Below are 27,670 nucleotides of genomic sequence, written 5' to 3' on the forward strand. Positions count from 1 at the left end.
CAAGGAATTGCCTGAGTCTTGATCTTGCCACTACCCTAATCCACTGTTACTAAGGCCAGTTACTCTGCCTCACTCTGCCTCAGTTTCCTGATCTGTAAAACAGCATCTGGTTGTGGGCAGGATAAAATTGGTTAATATACATAAAAGTAGTTGGGTATGGTGGTGCACACCTGTAATCCTAGTAAGTTGGGAGGCTGATATAGGAGGATCTCAAGTTTGAGGTCAGCCTGGTTAACTCAGTGAGACCCTGTCTCAAATAAAATGTAAAAGGGCTGAGGATGTAGCTCAGTGGTAGAAGACCCCTGGGTTTAGTCCCAGAACTGTAAAAATGCATGTGTGTATGTATATGCATATCTATATACACACAGACATGAAGATGCCTACAACACTATATGCATGTTTGCCGACAGAGTACTCACTAATGTAAGTACTAAACTCTTTCAGGCTCAGTGTCTTCCTCTTTGATTCTCCTCTTAAGCATTGATAGCCTCCAGTACCTGGTAGATTCTCAGAAAAAGCTTCCCTCTCTCCTTCCCTTTCCCCAGACTAGAAGTCTACTTGTCCTGATACTTCCTGCCCCTGCCCAGGCTTCGTGTGATCCTGGCCTGATCTCTGGGCCCTTAATTCTGTGTCATCATGTGCAAAAACAGCTTCTGAGTCAAGTGGTGTCTAAGTGTTCATGGCTGTATTTGCCATAGGGAGCCTCTCCCCAATCCCTCATCCCTCCTTTCTTTCCCATTTCTAACTGATACCCTACTGCATCGCCCCCTGGTTCACAGAACCCTTGAAAACCTAAAACAGGGTGGAAAGAACCCTTGAAAACCTAAAACAGGGTGGGCAAGAAGCACCAGCCTTCAAGCAGCTCAGAACCCAGTCCAGGCCCCCAAGGGTTAAGACCCAGAGAGAGGGGCGGGGGCCAGGGTCAGTACTGGAAGCTGGACAGACGGGCCTGGAGCCCAGGGCCTGCCTCCCCTCCCCCTCCCCTGGGAACACAGGCCACTTGTTTGGGCATTGGCGGCTGCTTTGAGCTTAGCCAAGGGAGAGTGGAGTGGGAAGGGGAGAGGCCCAGGAGGGTGATGGGGACTCCCCTCCCTCTAGCCAGTGCCCTAGGCCTGGTCCACCACTGGCCCCAGTACTCTGCAGCCCTCCTGAACTGACCACTTTTCCTGGGTTCCTTCTTTCCTTCACTCAAATGCTCAATTCTGGGGGCAGGATTTATTTTCAGATAGACCATATTTTTGCCCCAGCACAGCCTCTCTTTGGGACATGAAGCCAGGGATTACCACCCCATCCTGCAGATGGGGAAATGAAGGATCTGAGAAGTATGGGGTCTTGCCAGACAGTGCTTGGTGGTGCCCTGGGACTTCAGGTCCCAAGTCCCAGTTAGTCCCATGGCGATGCAGTACCTTATTCCACAGAACTCCAGGAAGACCCTTCCTAACTTGTGCTATTAGAGAGGACTGAAAGACTGGGCTGGAAAGAGTGAACAGCCCATTTCTGAAACCTAAAGTCCCAAATAACCTGGGATATGGATAGAGAGAAAACTTCTGGAGGGTGTGGGGAGGACATGCAATCTGCACAAAAGACTGATTCTTGATGTGTGGAGAAAAATAACTAGAGCCCAGATGGTGAAAGGTAAGGCTGGGACTGAGGGAGGAAACTGAATGCCCAAAAAAAGCCTGGGGGCAATGAGGGACATTGGACCTCTGCCCTCCTCTACCACACACACTATAGTTGTCAGTACTCTGCCTGGGACACCTCCCTCCTATTCTACTCCAGTAAGCAAATGGCCAATGGGGAGGCAGGGTCCCTAGGTTAGGGTCTAGACAATCCCCAGTGACCCATGGAATATAAGGATGAGTTCTCTGTACACCTCTCCCCTGTCACCCTTGCAACCACACCCATCTCCATGCCATTTTTCAAACACACTATCCAGGTTCCTGCCTCTGCACAGCTATGCCCTCACCTGAAGGCCCGTTGACCTCACTAATTGCCACTGACCTGCCAAGGCCCATTCCAATCATCTCCTCCTCTTTGGGCCTGTACCTGTCCATACCTGTCTTCATGGCTCCACTGGATTCCTTCTACTCTATAATGATCTTGCTGGGAGGTCTCCCGGAGCTTGACTGCTCTTGGCTCTTGAAGGACAGGTATCATAAGTGCCTCAGTCTGGGACCCTGAGACTGCAGGCATTCAAATACTTTCCTAAACATCCCTCCCATGCCCCCCCCCACAGTGTGGCTCCCCCAGAGAAGGCTCCCTAGGACATGAGATTTGGGTGAGTGCATGTAGTAGAAGCCATCTCTGATGGCTCCTGATTAGAGTTCCCCAGCACCAAAAACTACTCCTGGAGACCTGGGACTAATTACCCACCCTGTGTCCCCAGGTCGTATTCCAAGCCTGTGCTCTACAGGCCCAACCACCTACTTCCGGCTTGACCCCATTCAGTGAACACAGCCCTCCTTTTTCCAACAATTGGGCCAGGTAAGCTCTTGGGAGGCCATGCCCCCATTTACTGGCCGAGAATTAAGGTGCAGACACCGGAAGTAGCCTGCCCCAGGTCTAAGGCCCTGGGTCAAACGGTTCTGCAGAAAGGTTAAGGGTCTCAGCAGCCAACTGGGTGGGAGCTTTCATTTTACAGATAAGAAAATCAAGACTCCCGAGGGCGAGCTGGCTCCGGAGCCTGGGAGCCTTCATGCTGAGGGGCTGAGGGCTGGAAGCTCGGTGTCTGCCCGCTCTGACCCAACAGTTCATCCTTAGCAGCGACCCCCACCCCATCCCACTCCGGGCCAAAAGCAAAGCAGAAGAGATAACCCCGGGAAGTGGGAGCCCAGCGCTGGGTAGCCGCGCGGCCTCGGCGTTCCCTTCCGAGGTATGGGAAACTGCAGACACACCAGGAGAGGGGACTGCGGACCGGGGGCCAAGGAAGCCAGAAGCACTGACCTGTGAAGTGTCCACGCGGGGGACCTGAAGTCGCGGGGCCGCTACTGACTCCAGCTGCCACCGCCAACTCGCGGCAGCGGGCCGGTCGCGCCCACCCCGCGGGGCGCTTCCGCCCGCCCCACGTGACGCCCCGGGGAGGGGGGAGCGGAGAAGGGGCAGGGACCCGGCCCCGCCCCGCCCCCAGCCTAGTAGCGATCCTTGAGTCGGCGGGGTTGGCCCGCCTGCCAGACCCTGCTGGCAAGTCCTCGGGTCTCCTAAGGCCAAGTCTGCCTCCCCCCCACCCCCAGGCAGCCGAGTCTCCGTCTCTCCCGGAGTCTCCCTGCCTCACCACCCCTGTTCCCGTGAGTCAGCGCCCTGGGAAGGGACACGGACATACAAACGCACCACACGTGAAGGAGATTGAGGGGGGTGGGGGTTGGAGGATGGAGGACTGTGGTCCCTGGACGCCTCCTCCGGGAGTTCTTCCCACATTCTTTAAGAGTATCCCTCCTCTCTCCCTGGACCCTGGACCCACATCCCCCTGGGTAGTGGGAAAGAAGGAGTCCTGTCACAGGATCACTGAGCTGTATCCTGCACTCTGAGGTACCAGCACCTAAGGCTCCTTCAATGAACTTAAAATGGAAATTCTTCCTCTCCTTCCAGTACATACAAAGAGGAGGACCCAGGGCTTGGCAGGCACTTCTAGGTCCAGCTAAGTCACAGACATTAATTTCTCTGGGTTTCATTGTGTATTTTCCATATACACAGTGGGGATATTTGGAAGAACAGCTGTCACTAGGATGGGTGTAGGGATTTACCATAAGAAAGAAATGCCCTTAATTTGAATACCTACTATATGCCAGGCATAGTGCTGGGCAATTTACTCCTTTTATCTCAATTCTCATACTTGCTTGAAGGCAAAGATTGTCACCACAGTTTATGAATTAGGAAATGAAGCTCCAAGAAGTTCCCATGCTTTCCCCAAGTTACAGAACCAGTATTGAGCAAAGCTGGGATTGGAACCCTTCAAGGTAAGTGACAGAATTTCCTGCCCACCCTCATTAGCCATCTATCTGCCTTTCCCCTCAGAAGGACCTGACTCAGTAGATTATGTCTTCCACTGGCAGCGCTAAGGCAAGCAACTTTCTGGAAGGAGAAAAAGAAAAAGAAAAAAAAAAAGCCAGACCTTGGGGAGAAATTTTAAGCCCCAAGTTTGCATAGGACCTAAATTACTGGAAAGGAGCAGAACACAGGGGTATGACCTCGGGCAACAGGGAGGCCACAAAGAACAGATAAAGCCTAGGCCTACCACTAGATCTAAGAGTAGTCAGATGAAGAAAAGGGCAAGGAGGCTGGCATCTGGCCACTAGAAAGGGGATGGAGGCCTGAGGCCCCACCATTTTTGTTAACAGAGTCCAGAAACCTTCAGAAAAAACTAAGAAGGGTGCAACAATAGAGCCTGTCCCTTCCACTGCAGTAGAGTCAATGACCCTCACCTGCACTCCTGAACTCCCTCCTCTATGATATACTGCCCCAGCCTCAGCTCTGAGACCCATAGCTCTGTGGCCTGAGACCTACAGATCCATCCCCTTCCCTTCTGTGATGACAGGAGATCATCAGATATCCATTCCATAGGTTGAGCCTAAAGGGCCTTGAAACAGAGGTCACATTGTAGAACCCCACTCTCCAACCCATGATGAGAGGCCTATAGTCAGGCCTGCTCCCTCCCTTAGATCAGTTGAGGGCAACCAGATAGCCTGGAACAAATGGCAAAGTGAACATGCAACAAGGATAGGTAGATGTATGAGTGAAAATGGACAGAACAAGGGGGCAATAATTGCCCCAGCTACATATGGGCAAATAAGATGCCCAAAGGATCAAAGGCCAGGCAAACAATAATATCATTAACAAAATTAACTGAAGAACCAGGGAACCAGGGCAGTGACAGTGCTGGGGCAGGTGGGAAGTAGGCACAGTGAAGAGCCAGCTGAGGCTGTGGGATCGTTTATTGGGGCTGTGTCCAGACAGGCTGTAATGCCGCCTGGGCGCAGCCCAAGGCCCCCAGGAGGCAGGGTGAGAGACAGGAGGAAGTGCAGGAGGATCCATGCCCCAGGGCTCAGCCCCAGTCCGGTCTCAGTCCATGCAGCAGTGCTGCACTCAGGTGAGCGAGGTATCATCATCACTGCCCTCGCCACCTGCACCACCCACTCGCTCCTCCCTGCTCTCTGCCACTGCGCTCTCATCGATGTTCTCCAGTGAGTCTGCGTGCTGCACTGACAGCTCCGACAGTGCCAGGCTGGGCAATGGGCTCTGCTCTGGGTGCAGCCATGGCTTGAAGTGTGGCTGATGCTTCTGCTTCCACTCAGGGTACTTGACACATGCCTTGTACATCTTCTTCATGGCCTGCAGACACAATACCCGAGAGTCAGGGGTGCCAGCAGGACTAGGAATTTCCCATACCCCTCCCAGCACCACCAGTTTCCCAACTCTTGTGGGGTTTATAACTTGGTCCCTTATCCCCTGACCCCTGCCCCAGTGTCCATCCCTGTTTCCACCCCCTCACCCTAACATCCCCAATGTCCTCTCCCCCAGCCTCCAGACCCTTGAAGTCCCAAGGCCACTCACCTTGGGAGCCAGGAACTGAGAAGATTTATTCACTACCCACTTGGGTAAGGAGCCTAAGAGGGCAGGGAAATGTGGTGAGAAGGGAGGAAGCAGCCTCAGGCACCCAGCCCCCCTCAATTCCCAGCCCCTTCCCTCAGCTTAGCATTCCTGGAAGGCCTCCCTTTACTCCACAGGAAGGGATGAGTGAGGCAATCCTACAAGACGTCTTCCTGATTCCTTCCCCCGTCATTCCTCAAGGTCCTGGGGTCAACTCTGCCCCCACTGTTGCCCCCACTGTCCCTTTGCTGAGCTCCAAGAATGCATGGAAGAAAACCACAGGGTCCTAGGTAACCCCAGGCTACTTGTGGGTTGAATTTCTGACCCACCAAGCTCCAGCCTGCCTCCTTCCTCCTTTCACACTGATGTCCCTTCTCATTCTTAAACTCACTACCATAACTGGGTCTTGATGCTCAGCCCCTCCTCTGGCTGTCCTTCCATCCCCTGTTCTAACTATGCAGGCATCTTATTGAACACCCCAGCCTGGCTTGACCTGGAATTTACAGCTCAGCTCTCCAACTACCTCATTGCCAAGAATCTGCTCTGCCTCTGACAGCCAATACACTCAGTGAGACCTGGGAACCCTGCACTAGAACCACTATGACTCTGGGGACTTGAACCTAGCAAGGATGTTCAAGATTTAACCATCCTTTAGTCATTCATTCAGTCACCCACTCACTCCACATTCACTGTGATACCTACCCTCAACCAGCCTTGGAGATCCAAAGAGGAACTCACTGTCTGGGGGCTCAACCATGTGCCAGGTATTCTAAAGGGAAGTGGGCCAGAGTAGGGAGCAGGTACTCCCCTGAGCATTAGTGACAGAAGAGGTGACACCTGAAGCAGGCTTGGAGGGCTAAGTAAGGGAAGAGAGGTATATTGGAAGGAAAAGTCAGGGGAGTGGAAAAGTGTATTGGCATGTAGGGATTAAGAAACCTGGGGAGGGGGTTCAGACTATATCCTGAGACATCAGAGAGTCAGAGAAGCATTTTAAACAGATGCAGTCATAACAAAATAAGCATTTTAGAAAACTTCCTCCAGTAACTGGTACGGACAGATAGGACAGCTGAATATGCAAAAAAATGGCAGATTCAGGAGCTATGTCTGAGGCAGAATCATTAAGAATCAGGAACTGGATTTGAAAGCTGAGGCTCCAGCTGACCAGGTGGGGTGACTGGAAGGCAGAGACTTAGGAGAAGGAGAGGTGGAGAGGGGTGATGGTGAGCTTAGCTTTGGATGCTGAATCTCAGGTACCAAGAAGACCTCCTGAGGGAGAATGTGCAGGAAATCAGTGGCCACGGGGACCTGTATCTCAGCAGAAAGAGATGTGTGGTCAACTTCAAAAGCAGCCTCAGGAGTGGCTGAGCGCTCCCAAGAAAAGGCAGGCCTAGAAAACCCAGGCTTCCTGAATAGACAGAGGATGGGAGCCCAAAAGACAGAGCTGGAACAGATAGTGAACAGAAACAGATCTGAGCTGGAAATCTGAGGGCCCAGGAAGAAAGTTCCAAGTCTCCTCAGAGAAGCAGCAGCTACCACCTTGGCCCATTCTTTTCATTCCATTGACTTTGGGTAGAGATGCCCAAGTACAAGACATCCCCTAACAAATGTCCTCTGAATCCCTAATAGATCAAGCCCATCCCGTGTAGTATAGGGAAGGATCCCATGACAGGCTGCCAGGGCCAAGCCCTCACCTTTGGGGTCCACCTGGGCCAGGTAGGTGATGACGCAGCTCTTGGGCCCAGTGCTCTGGATGAGGTAGCCCGTCTGGATGGACACAGCTCGGACCAAGTCTTTTCGAGGTGGGTATTTCTGGGGATGGAAGGTACAGGGAGGTGAGACTCAACATGGGGGCAGAAGAGATGTCTTTGAGATACACACACACACACAGTTAGTTCACATCCTCTGGTGTCTGTGCCAAGCCAGACCTGATGCTGGGGCAAGGAGAAAGGTAAGAATCAGATCAGATCATCCTTGCCCTTCTTAAGGCTTTCCTTGTTCCCATAGGAAATCTCCCAGCCTGGGGTCAAGGCTCATGAGTTCACATAGACACTCAACCCTTGTCCAGGCCAACCATACCTGCCTATTCTTCCTTACCAGGGTGATTAAAATGGCCCCACCTCAGGAAGGTCCACAGGACACTGCCACTCACATCTTGCTTCTCTATTTTCAGTCCAGCTTCACCCAGTGCTCAATCAAACCAAGGCCACCCCAAACCATCCCCTCTCCACAGAAATGGCCCATACTACCCTCTTCTGATGTACTTGAGTGCCCAAGCAGGGAGACAGAAGTCATTATCCTATCAGAAAGGAAACTGAGGGCCACAGAGCCCCCTGCCTGCCCAAAGTCACAGAGAAGTCATGGTGTCAGCCATGGCCCAGCCTTGCCTGGCACCTTGCCTCACCCACCCAGCAAGGAAGGCAGATGGACTCACAGGATGTTTGACTGAGTAGTTCATGATGATGTAATCAGTGCCCATGGGGAGCCAGGAGCGGAGGGTGATGACATCACGGTTCTTCAGAGGCTTGGGACACCTCCCTGTGGAGGGCAAGGGACAGTTCAGCCAGACCATTGGTCTTCCTGCCTGCAAGTGAGGGTGGCAGAGGCTGGCAACGGAGGGATGCCTAGTTAACTGCCAGCTCCCGCTGATCCAAACAGTTACCCACCCGCACCAGGACACTCCCACACTGGAACCAGAGAAGAGACAGACAGAGAATAACCCTTGTCCCTACTGTCTAGCTATTCCTGCTCCTCACAACCTCACACAGCCCTTACCTTGCTGGTCTGGCCAGTTTGTATATATGAATATGTGATGAGAGAAAAACAGTATTATTATGAATGTGTGTTATGAAAATATATGCCTGAGGATGTGACACATTCTATGGGTTGTGTACACAACTGTGTGGATGCATGTTTGTATGTGTAGTCTTCATGATCATGTGACTACATATGTGTTAGTGAGTGTACCCATGTGTGCCCAAGTATCTAGAAGCAAGCATCCTTCAGTCTCAGGTGTCTGAGCAGCCTGGCCGTGGGAATGGCCACAGGGAGGAAAGGTGACAGGAGGAGGCTTGGGGGAGGTCTGGATGGAGGCCAAGGGGTTGGGCTCGGTGTGCTGCGCCTGCTCACAAGAATAATAGCCCACATCAGCGTTGACTGTCAAACGGGCGATGTCGAAAGTTTCAATGACGTTGCTGTCCCATTTCTTTCGGTACTCAATGTCATGTAGGACATCGTAGAGTGTCTCTGCTGGCACATCACGGCACTCCATACGGCACTGCAGATAGACATGGGTTGTCAGTGTCACACAGGGCTCAGGGCCCTAGACAGGGTGGAGGGTAGACAGGCAGGCAAAGGAGGAAGGAGAAGAGGGAGAAAAGGATCAGGGACCTCTGAAGCCAGCATGGACTCACTTCTTACCATAAACCTTCTCCAGAAGCCTCCTGTGCCAGGAAACAGAGCCCCTGTATCCAAAGATCATCTCCCTATTTTCAGCCCAGTCTCCTCCAGGAAGTCTTCCCAGTCAGACCTTCCAGGTCCCCACCCTGAGTCTCTGTCCATGCCTTTCCAGACCCTGGTGAGCTCCTCGGGGTCAGAGGCTCACAGCTGATTCGCTGTGGAGCCTGGGATGGCTATATGTCAATGAAATGAGAGCACAAGTAAAAAAACAAACACCTAGCTGGATGACAGCTTCCCTCCCTAGTACTTATCACCCAGCCATACCACTTGTCCGCCTGTATGTGTATTTTCATTCCACAAACACCTCTAGATGTCTTACTATTTATTATTATTAGTTTATTAATTATTTATTAATCTCGCCTGCAAAGAGCTTTCCATCTAGGGAAGAAACAGCCAAGCATACCTTGTTTTATTTAACTCTCCCAACAACTCTACCAGACAAGAAATCCAAGGAGGAATTTGAGGCTCAAAGAGGTTAGGTAATGTGCCCAAGGTCACCCAGCTAGTAAAGAAGCAATGTAGGGACTCAACCCAGCTCACATGTCTGGGAAGCAAGTAAAATCAGAACCAGGTTTCTCGAGATTAGCACTCGCAAAGAAAAATGAAACTCAGTCAATGTACTTGTTCTGTAATTTTTTCTTCCTATCAAAGAGCCCAGCCCTCAAGATCAAGTTATCCTTAACAAGTTGACAAGTGTTTTTGTGTAGTCTAAAAAGGGATCCTGGGTTGAGCATATGACTCATTAAAAGTAGAGTATTTGGGGGCTGGGGTCCTGGCTCAGTGGCAGAGCACTTGCCTAGCATGTGTGAGGCACTGGGTTCAATCCTCAGCACCACATATAAATATAAAAGTACATCAACTAAAAAAAAAGAGTAGAGTATTTGCCTAACATGTATAAGATCCTGGGTTTAATTCCCACTACAGAAAAAAGGAAAGGAAAAAAAAAAAAAAAAAAAGGTCTCCCAGACCTGGCATTCAGCTGGGCATGGTGGCACATGCCTAATCCCAGTGGCTCTAGAGGCTGAGGCAGGAGGATCACAAGTCCAAAGCCAGCCTTACTAATGACGAGCTGCTTAACAACTCAGTGAGACCCTGTGTCTAAATAAAATACAAAATATGGCTGGGGATGTGGCTTAGTGGTTGAATGCCTCAGAGTTCAATCCCCATTACTCATCCCCTCCCAAAAAAGAACTGGCATTCGGAGTTGGAGAATCCACACATATTACTTTCTTTCTTTTTTTAATACATATATAATTTTATTATTATTTTACAGCAAACTTAAAATGCTAATCATTTTTTTTGTTTTGTTTTAATTAGTTACACATGATAGTACAATGACTACACACGTATTACTTCTACTCACAAGGGGATGCATGCAACCATAAGAGGTAGGCCTTGGTGCCACTAATGGTGACAGGAAGGCCACACCACACTTGTTGGGTATTCTAGGTACCAGAAACTCATCAAATCCTGCACATAACTTCAGATTACAGAAAATACAGAGGACAAAGGTACAAGCTAAGTGACACCATGAGACTATAACCAGACAAAGCCAAATACTGAGACATTCTTTAGGGCTAGTGGCCTGCTTTCTTCTGCAGGTCAATTTCATATGGACAGGTCAATGGCATAATAAAGGGACTGGGTTTAATGGACAAAGGACATAACAGCCACATGTAAAGTGTGATCCTGGATTGCATACTGATCTGGACACACCAGCTATAAAGAACATTTTGGGGACAAGTGGAGAAACACGAAGGTGGTCAGTATTAGATGCACTAAAAGTGTACAGAGGAGAGTTCTGCCAGAAAAAAAAAAAAAGCAGATTACAAAACAGAATGTACAGGGCTGGGGATGTAGTTCAGTAGCAAGACATTTGCCTAGCATCGTGAGGCCTGGGTTCAATCCCCAGCACGGGGGGAGGATAAAAGAAATGAACAGTATAATCTCTTTGTGGAAAAAAAAAGATATAGATAGATAGATAGGTAGACAGATAGATAGGTTGATTGGTTGATTCAGAGAAAAGTTCAGGAAGCCAAGTATGGTGGTACACACCTATAATCCCAGTGACTCAGGAGGCTGAGGCAGGAGGATCATAAGTTCAAGGCCAGTCTCAGCAACTTGTGAGGCTCTAAGCAACTTAGCATGACCCTGTCTCAAAATACAAATAAAATGTCTGGGGATATAGCTCAGTGGTAAAATGTCCCTGGGTTTGATCACCATGAGAAAGGAAGGAAGAAAAGAAGAAGAAGAAAAGGAATGGAGAAGGATCTCACTAAGGAAGCACAACTATTAAGGTGTTAACAGTGGTAATCTCTATATGGTTTTATCTTCTTTTTGCTTATCTGTATTTCTAATCTTATAATACTGCTTCTACAATAATGAAAAAAAGTTTTTCAGTACTGGGAATTGAACTCAGAGACACTTTACCACTGAGATACTCCCCCAGCCCTTTTTATTTTTTATTTTGAGACAAATCTCACAAGATTGCCTGGGGTAGCCTTGAACTTGTGATTCTCCTGCCTCAGCTTTCTGAGTTGCTGGGATGTGCCACCCTGCTCAGATAATAATAAAATTTTTAAAAAATAAAAAGATCCCCAGGGATAATGTGACATATACTATATTAAGTGTTTTATGCACAGTACCTCATTTTCTTCTCATAGCAATGCTCTGAGGTCTTAACCTCACTTTAGAATTAAGAAAATTAAAGCCTGGGCTGGGGGCACTTCAGTGGTACAGTGCTGCTTAGCAGCACACGTAAAGCCCTGGGTTCAATCCCCAGTACCAAAAAAAAAAAAAAAAAAAAAAGTCAAAGGGCAGACTCCAGCCTGCAAAGTGTGACCCTGAACAAGTCACCCTTCCTTTCTGCAATGTTTGCTTTTCTGCTGCATGAGAGGGTATGACTAGATCCAACCATTTAACTAGCAGCCCCCTTTCAGCACAGTCCTTAGCCCAAAGGAGTCAGAGATGAATATGAGGCTTGTCCTTGGGAAGCTTCCAGGTGCCCTGAAATGCTCAGTGGGGGCTCAGAAGAGATTGGCTTCTAGGGTGGGTGGGGTCTCAGGTTTCACAGAGAAGCTCAGTCTAGGAGCAAGGGGTTTGCCAAGTGGTCTTGCCAGAGAGAACAGCCAGGGCAAAAGCCCAGAGGTAGTAGGCAAGAATACAGAGGTTTGCCTAGGACTCTCCCAATTTTATCACTGAAAGTCTCGAATCCTGGGAAACTCCTTAATTCCAGCCAAACTACCATGGGTTAAATTTGTGACAAACTGTATTTAAATAATGATAGCAACAGATTATATTTCACTGAGTAAAATAAGAAACCAAAATATACACAGGTATGAATAAAGAATGTTTGATGAGGAATAGGGTATATTTACAGTTTCCAAGTACCTTCCTATTATTAATTACAAAGGGAAAATGAGTAACTTTATAATAATAGAAGACTGATAGATACTACCTCAATTAAATGATCAAAGTGAATAACATTAGTAACAGGAGAAGCTACAACCAGGTGTCACCTGATAGGATGCACTGAAAAAAATTCTGGAATCGCTAATGTGATATCTCTACCAAGGGTGCATAACATTAATCATAAGGAAACATCTGACAAACCCCAAATGGGGACAGTTTACAAAAGAATTGGCGTAGAAGTGCCATGATTATAAGAGCCAAGAAAAGACTCGAGAACTATACTAGACTGAAGGAAACGACTGAGACACAAAGGAGTGAGTGACCAAAGTGATGGAAAGGATGCAATGGTGAGAAAGGGGTTGGAGAAGACAGCAGAAGCCAGATGAGCACCACCATTAGCATCCAAACAGCCTTCTCTTGAGCAGTCACGCAAAGGTCCAGATGCTGCACTAACATTCAGCGTGTGCTCATTCCTCACCTCAAACTTTTGTTATCATTCCTGTGCTACAAAACAACACAAAGCCCAGAAAAGTAAAAAACTTGCCCAGATCACACAGCAAGAAAGCAAGAAGGCAGGATTCAAAACCAGGTTTTCCTATACCTTAACCATCAGGGAGCACTCAGTGTGACTTCTGAGGAAATCAAAGTTTTTCTAAATCCAAGTTTGGGAAGCTGGACTGATTTGCAAGACCTCAAAACATGTTATGCTGGACAGTGAATGTACGTGGGGCAGTGACAACAAAACTCTGCTTCTTTTTTTTTAATATATTTTTTAGCTATAGATGGACACAATACCTTAATTTTATTTATTGATTTTTATGTGGTGCCAAGGATCAAACCCAGTGCCTCACATGTTCTAGGCAAGTGCTCTACCACTGAGCTACAACCCCAGCCCAAAACTCTGCTTCTTAAATTAGAATCCAAACTGTAACTGCACCTTCTCTGGAGCCAGGCCTGACACCCCAACCCCCAACCACACAGCTGGATGCACCCAGGAAAGGGCTGACACTGCCCATCCTCTTCCCAGAGACTACTGGATCAGGGCTATTGTGGCTCCAGAGCCCAGAGCCCTCCCCATTCTGGGACAGCAGGCAGGAAGCTAAACTTGCAGAACCACAAGAGAGAAGAAGGGCCCACTAGCGTAAACACTGCACTTTACCTTGAAGATAAAGAAGGAAACTTCATAGATTTCCCATGCTGGTGGCAGACTGTTTTGGAGGAAGGCTAGCAGCAGGAACCTGCTGGGAAGGTGAGAACACTGGCAGCAATGGCCTAGGTGAGAAACTGAGGCAGGCTGAGTGCCCAGGTAAGGTAATTGTCCACAACATACCAAGCCCATGGCAGCTGACCTGGCTCCTAGCCAAGGGGCTTTCCACAAGCCCCAGGACGCAGTACCTCAGTGCCACGTGGAGGAAATTATATCTGGTTTTGTTCCTGTGCTGGCAGTGCTAGCCACACCCCACAAGGTGTAATTCTAAGAGGCTTTAGGAGGGACAGGTGCTGGGGTAGAGCTGAGTTACTGCAGACTGTGGGTGAGGTGTGACCAGAACCCACAGTCATTGGGTCACAGGCAAGCCAATTCATCTGACGAAACCCTGAGCTTCCAATGGAAATGGGAACTGAATGGGAGGTGGGTGTTTGGCCTAGGAACATGCTGGGCTACACAGCCCTTAAGGCCTGATTAGGGAAGAAAGCCTGACATGCTGTCATTTTACAGCTGACAAAACCAAGACTCAGAGGGAACAAGTGTCACCAGAAAAATTACAGGCTTGTCCCCAGCATTTCACTCTCTAAAATCCCATGAGATGGAGGTCCCCATGAGTATCTGGGATTGCCCAGAACCCCTGAGAACTCCCCTCCCCTACAACATCCCCAGTCTCACAGGCAGAAGGAACTGGAAAAGCAAGGAAGGCCACAAGGGGAGATTTACACAGTCTTTGAAGCTGGCAATCTTCTAATCTAAGACCAACTCTTCCCCTTGGGCACAAGATTTAACAAGACTTAATTTCCTGAAATGAAAACTGGAATAAAAGTACCTATCTCCTAGCTGGGTATAGTAGCACACGCCTGTAATCTCAAGGACTCGGGAGGCTAAGACAGGAGGATCGCAAGTTCAAAGCCAGCCTCAGCAAAAAGCAAGGTGCTAAGAAACTCGGTGAGACCCTGTCTCTAAATAAAATACAAAAATAGTGTGGCTCACTGGCAGAGTTCCCCTGAGTTCTATCCCTGGTACCCCCCAAAGAAAGTATCTCCCTCCTGAGGATACCATAATTGAGTAAAATGATGTAAGTGATATGCCTAGCACATAGTGAATGCTCAAAAAATAGCTGTTACTACTCAGCAGGCTTCCTGAGAAGCCATTCATCCTTCCACACTAGAATGGATAAGGTCAAATTTGCAAGGACCTCTTTATATTTTGTGCTCTGGGCACCTCTCTTGACTCACTCTGGTCCCTGCCCTTCTATTCATCCATTCACCACTTTCTGAAGACTGCTGTGAGCCAGGCCTGAAACTGGAAGTGGGTAACCAACCACGGACAACCAGATCTGGGTCCTGCCTCAAAGAGGCCCCACCAAATGGAGTGGTAAGAGAGGCTAGGACCCGAACACAGAATGAGCTGGGTTGAAAAGGGGAGACACAGGAACTGTGGGGGCAGAAGGCAACTGAACCCCAAATGATAAGGAGCTAAGGCACTAAAAGGACACAGGAGGAGGCCAGGAGGCTTAAACAGGTTCAGAGGAGGATCCAATGTCCAGGCTGTCTCTTCACCCCTTACCCACTACCCAATAGGTACTCCCATGGATTTCTACTACAGGGGAGACAGGAATTTCTCCCAAGACCCAGATGATGGCCAACTAGGGTTGGGAAAGGAATACAAGTCACCTCCATTAGGATGAGCCCTGGTCTTGAGAGCCAAAAGCCAAAACAGTAACAAGCACATGGACACACACAAATGGACCCAAGTCTGACCCTCCCCACAAGACCTCACACGGTAGTCTCCAATATCTTTGCCCATAGGATGTGTGGGGCATGGATTATCCCAAAATCCTCAGAATCCAGGAGATAATCTCTTCAACCACCATTTTTCAGATCACCACTGGAGAAACTGAGGCCCAAAGAAGGGTAAAGGAAATATCCCATAGACTATACTAACTTTACATATAACATTTTAGCACACAGTTTTGTAGTGAAAGTAACTTAAGCAAATCCCTTTCCCAACAGAATCATACTTAAACAAGAGGAAATGTTCAACAGGGGATGGGGCTCAAAGGATCAACCCAATCACAGTCCTGGTCAATAATCCCAACCTCAACAAGCCCTACCACATGCTTTGAGTCACTGAACAATTGACCGTCCCACAAAATGGACAGGAATACCTGGACCTGGACCTCACAGAGAACTGGAATTTAATAAACATCAAGGGTGCCAAGCCGCATCCTTTGCAGACAATGCCTCTTACCCTCCAATACCTGGGTGGGAATCATCATTCCCATCTGACAGATGATGAAATAGCCCCAGAGAATTACAATGACTGGTCAAGGCCACACAGCTAACAGCAGTGGGGCAAAGAATAAGAGTCAGGTGTTCCTGACTCCAAAGTGCTAAGACTTTCTGTCACCTTCATCAGCGCAGAACTGGCCCAGCCAAAACAAACATGCTAGAAACTGGAGTCTGCCTTAGTTAATTGGTGGTTATCAGGCAGTGTTTACTGAATACAGAAGGGCTTGCTGACCAGAAAGGCCCAGCTCACATATTCTTCCTCTGAACAAAGTTTCTGACTCAATCCCCAGACCTCACTAGCTCAAAGGCAGGACTGTGCTTTTCTGAAACCCAGTGCCGGGGCGCTGCACTTAGTAACCTCCTCTGAAAACCCTTCCCCATCAGGTTGCCCTGCTGGTCCCAGCCAGACCCACAGACCGTAGCTTACCCAGCAATCTGGGTGGTCTGCATCAGGCAGGCATCTGCCTCTCATGTTCTGGCTGTATGGCCTTAATTTGGACAAAGAACAGAAGTTCTGAGTCCCAGTGTCATCATCTGTCAAATAGGGATCATCCTCCCCTCAGAGTGGTACTATGAGGATAAAAGGAGACTTGTACATAAACCCTCTGTGGCAGCTGCCCTTCTTGGAGCTCTCCAGCAATTTTCTCTGACTCTCCAGGCCCTGCCCAAAGGAGCCTTCCTGCTAATCCCCAAAGGGCAGGATATAAAAGGACTAGGGGGCTGGGGATGTGGCTCAAGCGGTAGCGCGCTCGCCTGGCATGTGTGCGGCCCGGGTTCGATCCTCAGCACCACATACCAACAAAGATGTTGTGTCCGCCGAGAACTAAAAAATAAATATTAAAAATTCTCTCTCTCTCTCTCTCTCTCTCTCTCTCTCTCTCTCTCTCTCTCTCTCTCTCTCCTCTCTCACTCTCTCTTTAAAAAAAAAAAAAAAAGAACTAGAAACAAAGTTTCTAAAAAATACTGCCAAGATCCCTCTACAGGGTAGGCAGACTGAAAGGGGCTGACAGCCCTCCACACTAGAGCCCTGAACAGATCTACCCACTCCAACCTCATGAGCCACAGCCAGACCCTGTCCTTACCATGTTGGACCAGGAGAGGAAGCTCTGAGAAGCACAAACTGCCCAGGGCACACAGGAAGTCAAAAGCTCAGTACCAGGGACCCTTTGCTCTGCATTTCTCTGCTCTCAGGGCCTGCTTACTGCCTTACTCCCAAAGCCCCATGAGGTTAGCAAGACCAAGCTGAAGGATCACCTGCCACTTGCCTCTTGGTTTCTGAGGGCCCCAGAATGGAGACTCCCAAGACTTTGATCCTCATACCCTTCCCCACCCATCAAAACATCTTAAGAGATGTTTCAGGGTGCTGACATTCCGGGGTGCTTAAGAGATTTTCCAGGGAAACAGGGAAGAGGAGATAGGTGTGTCCTCAGTACAGGCCTGTAATTTCAGCAACTCAGCAGGTTGAGGCAGGAGGATCGCAAGTTCAAAGCCTGCCTCAGCAACTTAGCAAGGCCTCGGGCAACTTAGCAAGACCCTGTCTCAAAAGAATAAAAATAAAAAAGGGCTGGAGATATAGCTCAATGGTAAAGTGCCTCTGGGTTCAATACCCAGTACCAAAAAAAAAAAAAAGAAGAAGAAGAAGAAGAGGGGCGGGGAGGTGTATATCAGTCCTGCCATGAGGGGTACTGAGAACTTCCTCCTCCAGGTCTACCCAAAATTTATCTTCCCCAGAACATCCTCCCACTGGCTTCTTTCCTATGCAGTCTTCAAATTTTAGCTTGCTGTCTCCTGTCCAGGAAGCCCTTCCTGGACCTAATTCTTCAGGTTGGGCTGGATGGAGCCTGCTCCTCCTTATATCTCCTCCACCCCCAGGCTCTCCCTCCATCAGCAGGCACCACACTGTATGAATTTGCCTACAGTGCTATGGCTCCTTGTTCATCTTGGGGTCCTCTGGCACACAAAAAGTACTCAATTAAGACCTGCTACCTCAGTGGAAGGATAAAGAAGTGACCCCAAAAGAGGTTATGGCTTCCCAACTCACAAGGTTGAGGCATAGATCACAAGTTCTATGCTGGAGTGGGCAAGTTAGCTAGATCCTGCCTCAAAATAAAAATTTAAAAATGGGCTGGGGGGCTGGGAATGTGGCTCAAGTGGTAACGCGCTCGCCTGGCATGTGCGGGGCACTGGGTTCAACCCTCAGCACCAAATAAAATAAAGATGTTGTGTCCACCGAAAACTAAAAAATAAATATTTTTTTTAAAATTCCCTCTCTCTCTCTCTCTCTCTCTCTCTCTCTCTCTCTCTCTCTCTCTCTCTCTCTCTCTCTCTTTAAAAAAAATGGGCTGGGAATTGGGGCTGGGGTTGTAGCTCAGCGGCAGTACACTTGCTTGGCATGTGTAAGGCACTGGTTTTGATCCTCAGCACCACATACAAATAAATAAAGATATTGTGTATCCATCTCCAACTTAAAAAAAAAAATGGGCTGGGGATGTGGCTTAGCAGTTGAGCACTTGCCTAGCATGCATGAAGCCTAGGTTCAATGCCCAGCACCACCAAAAAATAAAAATAAAAAATAAATAGAGCCAGTGCCTGTATGAGCATCTCTAACTCAGAATCTGGGCCTTGGGCCCTGGTCCTCAGTACTCCTGTGCAATTAAGAAGGTGGCTCAGTCATAAGAGCTCCCTGGATCCCTATAAATCTCTCTGCCTTGAGGATGACTACTGCTGAGTGCAGGGGTTGGGATCTGTATCCAGGGAGATTATGGAACTTGCTTTGAGATCTTCAATGGTTTTGATTTTTGTTGTTGTTTTCTGGTTTTTGTTTGTTTGTTTGTTTGTTTGTTGTAGTGCTGGGGATAGAACCCAGGCCTTGTGCATGCAAGGCAAGCACTCTACCAACTGAGCTATATCCCCAGCCTTTTAATGGTTTTAATTTAAAAAAAAAAGAAAAGAAAATTATCTGGGCTCAGTGGCATGCCTATAATTTCATGAGTGAAGCCTATCTCAAAAAAAAAAAAAAAAAAAAGAAAGAAAGAAAGAAAGAAAAGAAAAGAAAGAAAGAAAAAAACCTACAAAAAAATTATACTGAAGTACCAACTTATACCAATTTATACGTTGCTTGTGAGGATTCAATAAAACTGTGGGCTAACTCAGAGGCAATTAAGTAGTAGGGCACATGCTTAGGATTTGATCATCATCACCAGATAAAACAAAAACAACAACAACAAAAAAGAAAAATAAAGAATATTAACAGTGGCAGTAAAAACTAGTTCCACAATTCTGGAAAACAGCAGTTTGGTAAATATTCTAAAAATCATAAAAATATGGGCTGGGGCTATAGCTCAGTGGCAAAGTGCCTGCCTAGCATGTATAAGGCACTGGGTTCAATCCTTAGCACCACATAAAAATAAAACAAATAAAGGTATGTTGTCCATCTACAACTATAAAAAAAAAATTTTTAAATCATAAAAATATGTCTTTCAAGTCAGTTCCTAGACCCCTAGAACTAAAAATTTATACTCAGGAAAAAATGTAAAATAAGAAAAAAAAATTCTGTTCTAATATCCATGAGTATATTGAATGATTGTAATTAGTAAGTTACACTGGAGAACAACCTGGAACACCAACATCAGTAAGCCCAGTTTGGATAAGAATGACACATCACCTTAATGATTACTGCACAGCCACTGAGGGTTCTGGACTCCCCCAGAGCAGAGGCAATGGCCAAGCAACTCTGTACCTCAGAACTCAGATCAGGCCTGGTGGTGAGCAACTGCCAGAAATTTTTGTGAATTAACAACTCTGTAGCAATGTGAGAAACTTCTACAGATAAAATGTTAAATGAACAAAACAGGATACAAACTAATACCTGTGCATGGTTTAAACAATGTATAAATTGCACCTGTGAAAGACAGCTAGAAGGAACCAAGGAAAAGCTCTAGGTGATTTATTTTTCATTTATTTATATTTTTATTTATTTAGAGATAGGGGTCTCCCTGTGTTGCCCAGGCTGGCCTTGAACTCATGGGCTCAAGTGATCCTCTTGCCTCAGCCTCCCATGTAGCTGGGAATATAGGCACTTGCCACCTCACCAGACTCTTATTTTTGGATTCCTGTTACTGTTGCTATAATATAGTTTCTACAATATATTTAAAAACACACTTTTAGAGGAAGTACTGGGGATTGAAATGAAGAAAACTAGGTTATATGCATTTATGGATATATCAAAATGAACCCCACTACTATGTGTAATTCTAATGTACTAAAAAACAAATTTAGGGGCTGGGGATGTGGCTCAAGCGGTAGTGTGCTCGCCTGGCATGCGTGCGGCCCGGGTTCAATCCTCCAGCACCACATACAAACAAAGATATTGTGTCCGCCAATAACTAAAAAATAAATAAATATTTAAAAAAAAAATTAAAAAACACTTTCTAATAAAAGTGTTGTCCTGTACCCATAAGTCCTTGTTCCTGGACCTGAAAGCCTAGGCTCAGCTGAGCTGTGTCCTGAGGCTACCTGTATGACACTGAGGTAATTAAAATGCTCCACAGCATCTGGTTGGGCTAACATGTCACCAAGCTCCTCAAAGGCTAAGGATACTAGACTCCCCCAGAGCAGAAAAAATAGCCAAGCAGCTCTGTGCCCTGAGAACCCAGAACACTGTGCTGGGACCAGGAGCCAGAAGGGACTGGGGCCACCCACCCTTGGGCAGGAGGTGGGTGGGGCAAAGGGGAAGATTAGGGCAGAAACAGAAGGAAACAGGAGATACAGGTACAGAGAGGGGCCTGAAAGCTGAGCCCTAAAGGAAGACCAGAAGAACAGATGGCACTCAAATGAAAAGGGGTAGGGGGAGAGGTTCCTGGCAGAGGTAATGGCACAAACCTGAGAACTAGAAATGGTCCAACTGGTCAGGGGAAGGACAGAGCATATGACCCTGAGGGAACAAGGATGAGGTGACAAGTGGAGCTGTCCCTTGGATACCTCAAACTCTTTATTCATTCATCCACTCAACAAGTGTTAAGAAGGTACCAGCTCTGCACCAGATTCTATGCTAAGGGTTTTATTGACCCACCTAATTCCATCCTTTCAATTGTCTGAGAGAAGATTATGCCCCTTGGTAAATGGTCATTCAGAAAAGTGAAGTGGAGGAACCCAGTGTGAACCAAAGTCCACCCCTGAAACTGATCCCCAAGAATCAGGCTCTGTTTTGTGAGGGACTCAAGGAATCCTAGGTAAGCCAGTGCCTTGCTAAAAGAGGCCTGTTTCAAGGCATCCATACTAGAGTTTGGGACTTTGTGGGTGAGTGGAACAGGAAGGGGATGTCGGGACTGGCTCTGCCTAGGGTGGGGTGACACATAAAGCACATGTGCTATGGCCCTTCCCCTCCTTTGGTTCAATATTTATTTCTACCTATAAAATGGTCAGACAGTTTCTATGACTTGGTCCTCTGATGAGAAGACCTGACAGCAGCTAATCCAAGCTTATCTTTCCACAAAAGTGGGCTCCCTGAGACTGTATGGAGAACGGAGGTGCTGCCATGTCTCCCTAGACAGAGCTCCCCAAATAGACCCAGCAGAGCCCTCTGTGCTGCTCTCCATCCAGGGCTGAGTGACTCATTCCTGCTCTGCCTTCTCCACTCCCTCTCCCTGGTCTCCAGCAGCCTCCCTGGACCCCACCCCCATCCCAGGCTCTAAGGCAGCAGGCCCCAGCTCTGCAGCAGTAATGAGCATCTTGCTCCGACATTGCAAAGGCTGACCTCCTACTCTGGACCTCCCGCCTCCTCACTCCTATCCTGGGGGAGGAGGGGGAGCCAGATGGAGGAAAGAGAGAGCTGAGAAAGAGAGTCAGAGAGTGGGCAGGCCTAGAAGATAACACAGGGGTCAGAGCTGCCGCTGGACATCAAGACAGACAAAGAATAAAAGGATAAATACTTCACAGGACTTCAGGGATGACCAAATGGATGATGTCCCCTGAAAATCTAGTAAGCTCCAGACTTCATCTTCTTCAGCCTCCTGGGCCTCACACCCTGGACAGCCAACAGGTCTCTCAAGCTGACCATGCCCTGGGCCAGGACATTTCTTCCCCCAATACCCAATCCTCTCCCATACCCTTCCTCCTGTGCCTGAAACCTGGGTGTGATTCTAGACGCATTTCTTTCTCTTCTACTCTTACCAATCCTGCCCCTTTGGTTCTGCTCGGACCCAGCCTTCCCAGAAACCCCTCTCTGCCCACCCAGGCAGGCCTCACCAACACTGCTTTGGCCCTATAGCCATATCCTTTTCTTTGGCTTCCAGGCCAATCAGTTCCCTGTAGCCAGGGAGTTTTCTAAAGCCCAGAGCTGAAGATGGCACAGCCCAGCTTAAAAGCCTCTGCTAGCTTCCTCTCAAAGATTTTTTTTTTCTCTCTCTCTCCCTGTGCCTTCAAGATACAATCCAAATTCCAAAATGTCCTCCCCACTCTGGCTCTGTCCCCACTCTTCCTCACCCTCAGCCTTGTATGCCAACCAAACACAGGCAGCCTATCCCACTGAGGGACTCACAGGGCCTTGTCAGCTTGCTGCCTGACTCCTGCTGTGCCCCCAGGCATCACTCAGATCCCATCTCCTGGTGAAGCCTCTTTCCCTCCCCTACCATGCTGCCAGTCATTGGTCCCCTTTAGCCTCAGTGTAAGCCTCGGTCCCAGCACTTCTCAAGAAGGGCTGCCTCCATCTCTGTCTCCCCACCAGGTCTTGAGTCTTTTGGGAGGAGGGCTGAGGTCTTATTCATCTCAGGTCCCCAGCACCAGCATAGTGACTGGTAGTGAGAAAAAGGGACAAGAGGCAGTAAGCATAGAGGGAGAGGGGAACAAAGACAGGGATAGAAAAACGCACCTAAAAGGGACACCTTGAGACCCACCAACAGTCCCAGAGGTGAGAACAGGAGGCTTCACTGGAGGCAGAAAGGGGAAACCATGGCAGAAACAGAGTTGAGTCAGGAGGGCGAGTACTGCCAAGAGACATCTGAGGAGACACAATTGGATCAGCGACAACTCTGCTTCTGCAGGGAGGGGGTGTGACTCACACACAGAGTAAAACCAGACACAGAAACACAGTCTCACACTCACAGGCACAGACACAACTACAGGCACACACACATGTATTCAATATAGATTGACTGATCTTTGTCTGGTGCCTGCTCCAGGGCTGTTAATGGGCAGGAAGAGGAGATGGGCATCCTGGTACCTGCTTTAGGGGGTTCACAGTCCATCCAATGGTCCACATCACACACAGTCATCCACAATCCAGCTCCACTCACAAAGCCCTGACATAGAATCCTCAACCCCATTACATTGTCCTGTCCTCACACAATTGTAATCTGGTCTCTTATTTAATTGTTTGCTTCCCTTTTGCTGGCTTCCCCTTCAGGATGTAAACCCCATGACAGCAGGGTCTGATCTGTGTGGTTTGATGCTAAATTCCTGGACATAACACATACTTGGCATATAATATGTACTCAGCAAATGTGTGGAATTAATGAATGAGTGAATGCATGCATATTGGAGACACACAGAGAGCTCTACCCACTCTGGCTAGAGGGCCTCTGCTTCAAGACTCATCACCTCCCTCACTTAGTAACAGGTCCCAGGCAATCTAAAAGGACCCAAGGACAGAGAGCAGGGACCAGAAGATGTAAAAGGGGATCTGAGAGTCAATGGCAGATGGGTATTGTGTAATGAAACCCAAAGGATGAAATTAAGTAAGTGGCCTAGGCACCATATGGGAGATCTAAGGTAGGAGTCACTCCCACTGCCCAAAAGTGCAGAGATTGTTCACCTGGCCCCAGATATAAGCATTCTAGAAAGATATCAGAGGTGGCAGATATCTGCCTTTAGCAAGCCCAGGCTGAGACAGGAAAGCAGTGGTATGTTAATGTCCCAGAGATGTGCCAGCTGCCCCAGACTCTCTTTAATGACAGGTGAGAGGACCCTGAATTTGGCATGGGGCCCTCCATGCCAATGTTTCTTAGACTCCAGGGCTCAAGAGCATCAAAGCCAGTTCAAGCATGCCAAGGGAAGGCATGAAGAGTGGGGACACCTCCAGCCTGACACCTGGTCTGATGCCTTCCCCCCACCAGTGGCCAAAGCATGATCATTTGCCGGGTCAGAGGCAAGAGTGAGCGGTCAGAGCTTGAATAGGTCTCTTCCCATCTATTCTAGGCACACAGGCCTATGACCACTGTCCCTCAGAAACAGCCTGGAACAGTCCAGCCAATAACCCAGATCCCCACAGAGTGCCAGGTCTCTGGGGTCATGAAGAACACAGCTCTGGCTCCAGGCAGCCCAGCCAGGCGTGGAGGTGCAGGGGAAAGAAAGAAAACCCAGCTGTCTCCAGGATTCCTCCTTTCTCTCATCTCCTGAAACTTTAAAGACTCTCGGCTGGAAACTGAGCTGGGGCTCGTTAAAGTTTAAAAGCCAGAGCCTGGGGAGCTGGTTGTGGAGGACAGAGAGCCAGTCTGAGGGCTGGAGATCTTCATCTCCCGACAGGGACAGACTGGAGGCACCCCACCCCACTCCTAGGGCAGGTGCAAAGAGTATGCACATCCCTACCACCTAACACCCCAGCCTGCACTAGTTCACAGTTCAACATTGCACAGAGTTATGTGGTGACCACCATGTCCCCTCCGTTACCCCTCCTAAATCTCTCTGGATGTAATTCTTAGCCCTACTTACCACAGCCCTGCTTTGGTGTAGGGTTGGCACCTCTCTCTGGACACACAAGGCAGCAACAGCATTTCCCACCTCCTCCTTTGTTTAAAACCCTCCCCTGCGACCTCACAACCCAGGCTCCTGGCCTAGCTCTCTAACCTCCTCCAGTCCCCATACTCAACACCTTATAGTTCTCCACCTGCACTGCCTTGTTTTCTGCCTCAGGGCTTTCATACAGATCTTCTGTGCTTCTGATGCTATCAAACTTGTACTTCTCTTTCTCCACTGAATTCCAAAGAGATCACCTCAGAGTTCCTCCTCTGTGAAACCTTCCCTGACCCCCAAGGCCTGACCCCTCTGGAATTCCACAGCTTCTGTGACAAGTGTCTGGCTCGGCATCCAACTGGGAGCGCCTTGAGGGAGGGTCTGATTCCCCACTGTCCCCCACCTCCAGCAGAAATCCAGGCAAGGAAAGGCTATCAGGGGATGTTCACTGAAAGAGCAAATGAATGAACAAAGTACCCAAAGAAGGCAGGGTGGCCCGGTGCTACTATCCATGTTTAAAGAGGAGGAAGCTGAAGCCTAAGCAGAGACAACCTGCCTGGAGCCACATAGCCAGAACTCCAGTGCTCTCTCCCCTATATCCTCAACTCAACCAGGCACCTCTGGCAGGAGGGCTTCCCTAATACCTCCATTCACTTCTGACCTTTCCCTGAGGTCCCTACTCCAAAGTCTGGAAACTACCTACCTAGGGCATGATCTCTGGCAGCCTGTTCCCTAAAGACAGCTCTAGAGCTACCTCTGCAGTTTCCCCCATGCCAAGACAGTCTAGAGCTAGCAGGGCTGGGGTCCTCAAGATCTAATTTTGAATTCAAAGCCCCCTCATGGCACAAATTATCAAGGCCTTAACATTCATCAGTACTCTGTATCTAGCAGAGAAGTCTTCCTACCCTGGCCTAAGGTTAATAAAGTCTCTACAGGGGCTGGGGATGTGGCTCAAGCGGTAGCGCGCTCGCCTAGTATGCGTGCGACCCGGGTTCGATCCTCAGCACCACATACCAACAAAGATGTTGTGTCCGCCGAGAACTGAAAAATAAATATTAAAAACTCACTCTCTCTCTCTCTCCTCTCTCACTCTCTCTTTAAAAAAAAAAAAAAAAAAGTCTCTACAAAGCTCCTGCCCAGAAACTTTCTGTAGAGATGAGAAAAATGAGCCCCAGAGAGGGCAGAGGCCAAGCCTGGACCTGAACTCATATACTCCAAGGCCCTAAAATCAGATTAATTCCTGCCCCTGCCACATAGATAAGAAAATAAAGCCAGCCAGGCATGTTAGCACACACCTATAATCTCAGCTTCTTGGGAGGCTGAAGCAGGACAATCATGGTTTAAGGCCAGTCTGGACTACTTAGTGAGACATTGTTGTCAAAATAAAAATAAAAAAGGGCTTGGGATGTAGCTCAGTGGCAGAGCACTTGTCTAGCACCAGTGAGTTCCTGGGTTCAATCCCCAGCACCAGGAGAAAAAAATAAAATAATAGAACAAAAGAAAATGGACCCAGGAAAGTAAAATGGCCCCCCCAAGGTCACATAGTAAGAAGTAGGCTCTTGCCCAGCTGGGAGCCCTCCAGGGTGCCCTCCCACAGTGACACAGCACAGGGTGACCCAAGGATGAAGGGAAAGATAAGTTCTGAGCCACAGGTCCGGAGAGAGAAAGGCCTAACCACACTAATAACTAGACCCAAGTTGCCAAGGGAACTCAGCCTTAAGGATCCAAGGACCTGGTTCTGACCCAACTTGAGGCACTTCTAGTTGTTTGGCCTTACACATGAGAATTCCTGCTCTGAGCCTCAATTTCCATGCTTGTTTGATGAAGCTAATAACCATACCCTGTAGGACAGTTGCAAAGAGTCCTGGCCCTGGCCCTGCCTTCCCCAAGACACAATTTTAAGTCTCAGACTGTAAAAATAAGAAGTAAGAGTAAGCAGCAGGGCCCACTGGCTAAGAGTAAGAAGGGCCCTTGGAGATCCCTGAGTGAGCTGTGTTTCACAGAGGCACCGAAGGGAAGGGAGCAGGGAGTAAGACCTGAGCACTGGCTTGAGTTTGGAACCCTTAGTCCCTTCCTTAGTCTGTTCCTTAATCCATTCCTTCCACCTTCCTTCCTGGTCCAGGCACTGAGTTCAGAGAGCCGGTGATGTGGGGCAGGTGGTCAGTGAGACAGGGCTGAAAGGGGACCACTACAGCTTCCTTAAAAGGGGAAGGGGAGGGGCTGCAGACAGGAAGTCAGTGAAAACAGGTCCCCACTGCCCAGTTTCCTGTGGCAAGAGGAACTTCAGGTTCTCTGCTACACTCCCACAAGGGATATCCCACACCTGCTTTAGAACCAAGCTCTCAAGGGCCCTCCAACCCAGCCTGCACCCAGCACCCGTCCTAGGTATGAACTCCCACCAGGCCCCAGCCCTGCCTCTGAGTAGCCTGTGAATATGTACCCTGTGTGGTAGGCAAGGGTCACCTGGAATTTTCTGTTCCCTCTCTAGCAGACTCTGGAAAGGCCCAGTTCTCATCCTCTGCCTCCTCACATGACTAGCCATGCACAAGGCTAGGCATACAGCAGAAATAAAGGGCCCTGAGCACATGGCATCCAGGCTGAGCAGGCCATGTCATCTGCTATCTGCCCTCTGCTCCTCGTCTCACTTTTCATTCGCTTTGTTCCTTAGTCCCGTCCTTCCACCTTCCTTCCTGACCCAGGCACTGAGTTCAGAGGTCTTTGGGGTCAGAAGGGCCCACTGGCACAAATGGACAAACGGTCCAGAGATAGGCAGGAACTTGTCCACAGTCACACTTGGCAAGAGGACACCATAGCTAATACTGGTTCCCCAGATGGCCCTAGTTGAATGATGGACACAATCTCTAGGTTTTCGTTTCTTATACCTCTAAGGGAACCATGGGGGAGCAAGCCTGGCATTTGAGAGACCTGGGTTCGGGTTCAGGTTCCAAGCAGCTCTTTGCCTTGTACACAAGATCCATGTTCAGTGTCTGCC

At 48.6% G+C, this 27,670-nt stretch overlaps 2 protein-coding genes across 8 annotated transcripts in view; both read right to left on the reverse strand.

Annotated features, from left to right (window-relative positions):
* The window catches only part of Arap1 (ArfGAP with RhoGAP domain, ankyrin repeat and PH domain 1), a 63,131-nt gene extending 60,057 nt beyond the window's left edge, over positions 1-3,074 (reverse strand). Inside the window, exon 1 of one of the 2 annotated variants that reach the window (XM_078046635.1) lies at positions 2,944-3,074. The gene's annotated coding sequence lies outside the window, so the exon portion shown is untranslated. The remainder of the gene's footprint in view (positions 1-2,943) is intronic. The other variant, XM_078046634.1, reaches the window with a different exon arrangement.
* A 1,836-nt stretch (positions 3,075-4,910) lies between these two features.
* Stard10 (StAR related lipid transfer domain containing 10) overlaps positions 4,911-27,670 on the reverse strand; it is a 36,962-nt gene continuing 14,202 nt past the window's right edge. For all 6 annotated transcript variants that reach the window (XM_040284918.2, XM_078046643.1, XM_078046642.1 and 3 more), the window contains 5 exons: positions 8,710-8,857; positions 8,015-8,118; positions 7,275-7,392; positions 5,548-5,600; positions 4,911-5,325 (listed from right to left, as the gene is read on the reverse strand). In XM_040284918.2, the coding sequence (XP_040140852.1) occupies positions 5,080-5,325; positions 5,548-5,600; positions 7,275-7,392; positions 8,015-8,118; positions 8,710-8,857 (669 nt within the window). In that variant the 3' untranslated portion in view covers positions 4,911-5,079. The remainder of the gene's footprint in view (positions 5,326-5,547; positions 5,601-7,274; positions 7,393-8,014; positions 8,119-8,709; positions 8,858-27,670) is intronic.

The sequence above is a fragment of the Ictidomys tridecemlineatus genome, chromosome 4 (assembly GCF_052094955.1).
Source record: "Ictidomys tridecemlineatus isolate mIctTri1 chromosome 4, mIctTri1.hap1, whole genome shotgun sequence".
Lineage (NCBI taxonomy): Eukaryota > Metazoa > Chordata > Mammalia > Rodentia > Sciuridae > Ictidomys > Ictidomys tridecemlineatus.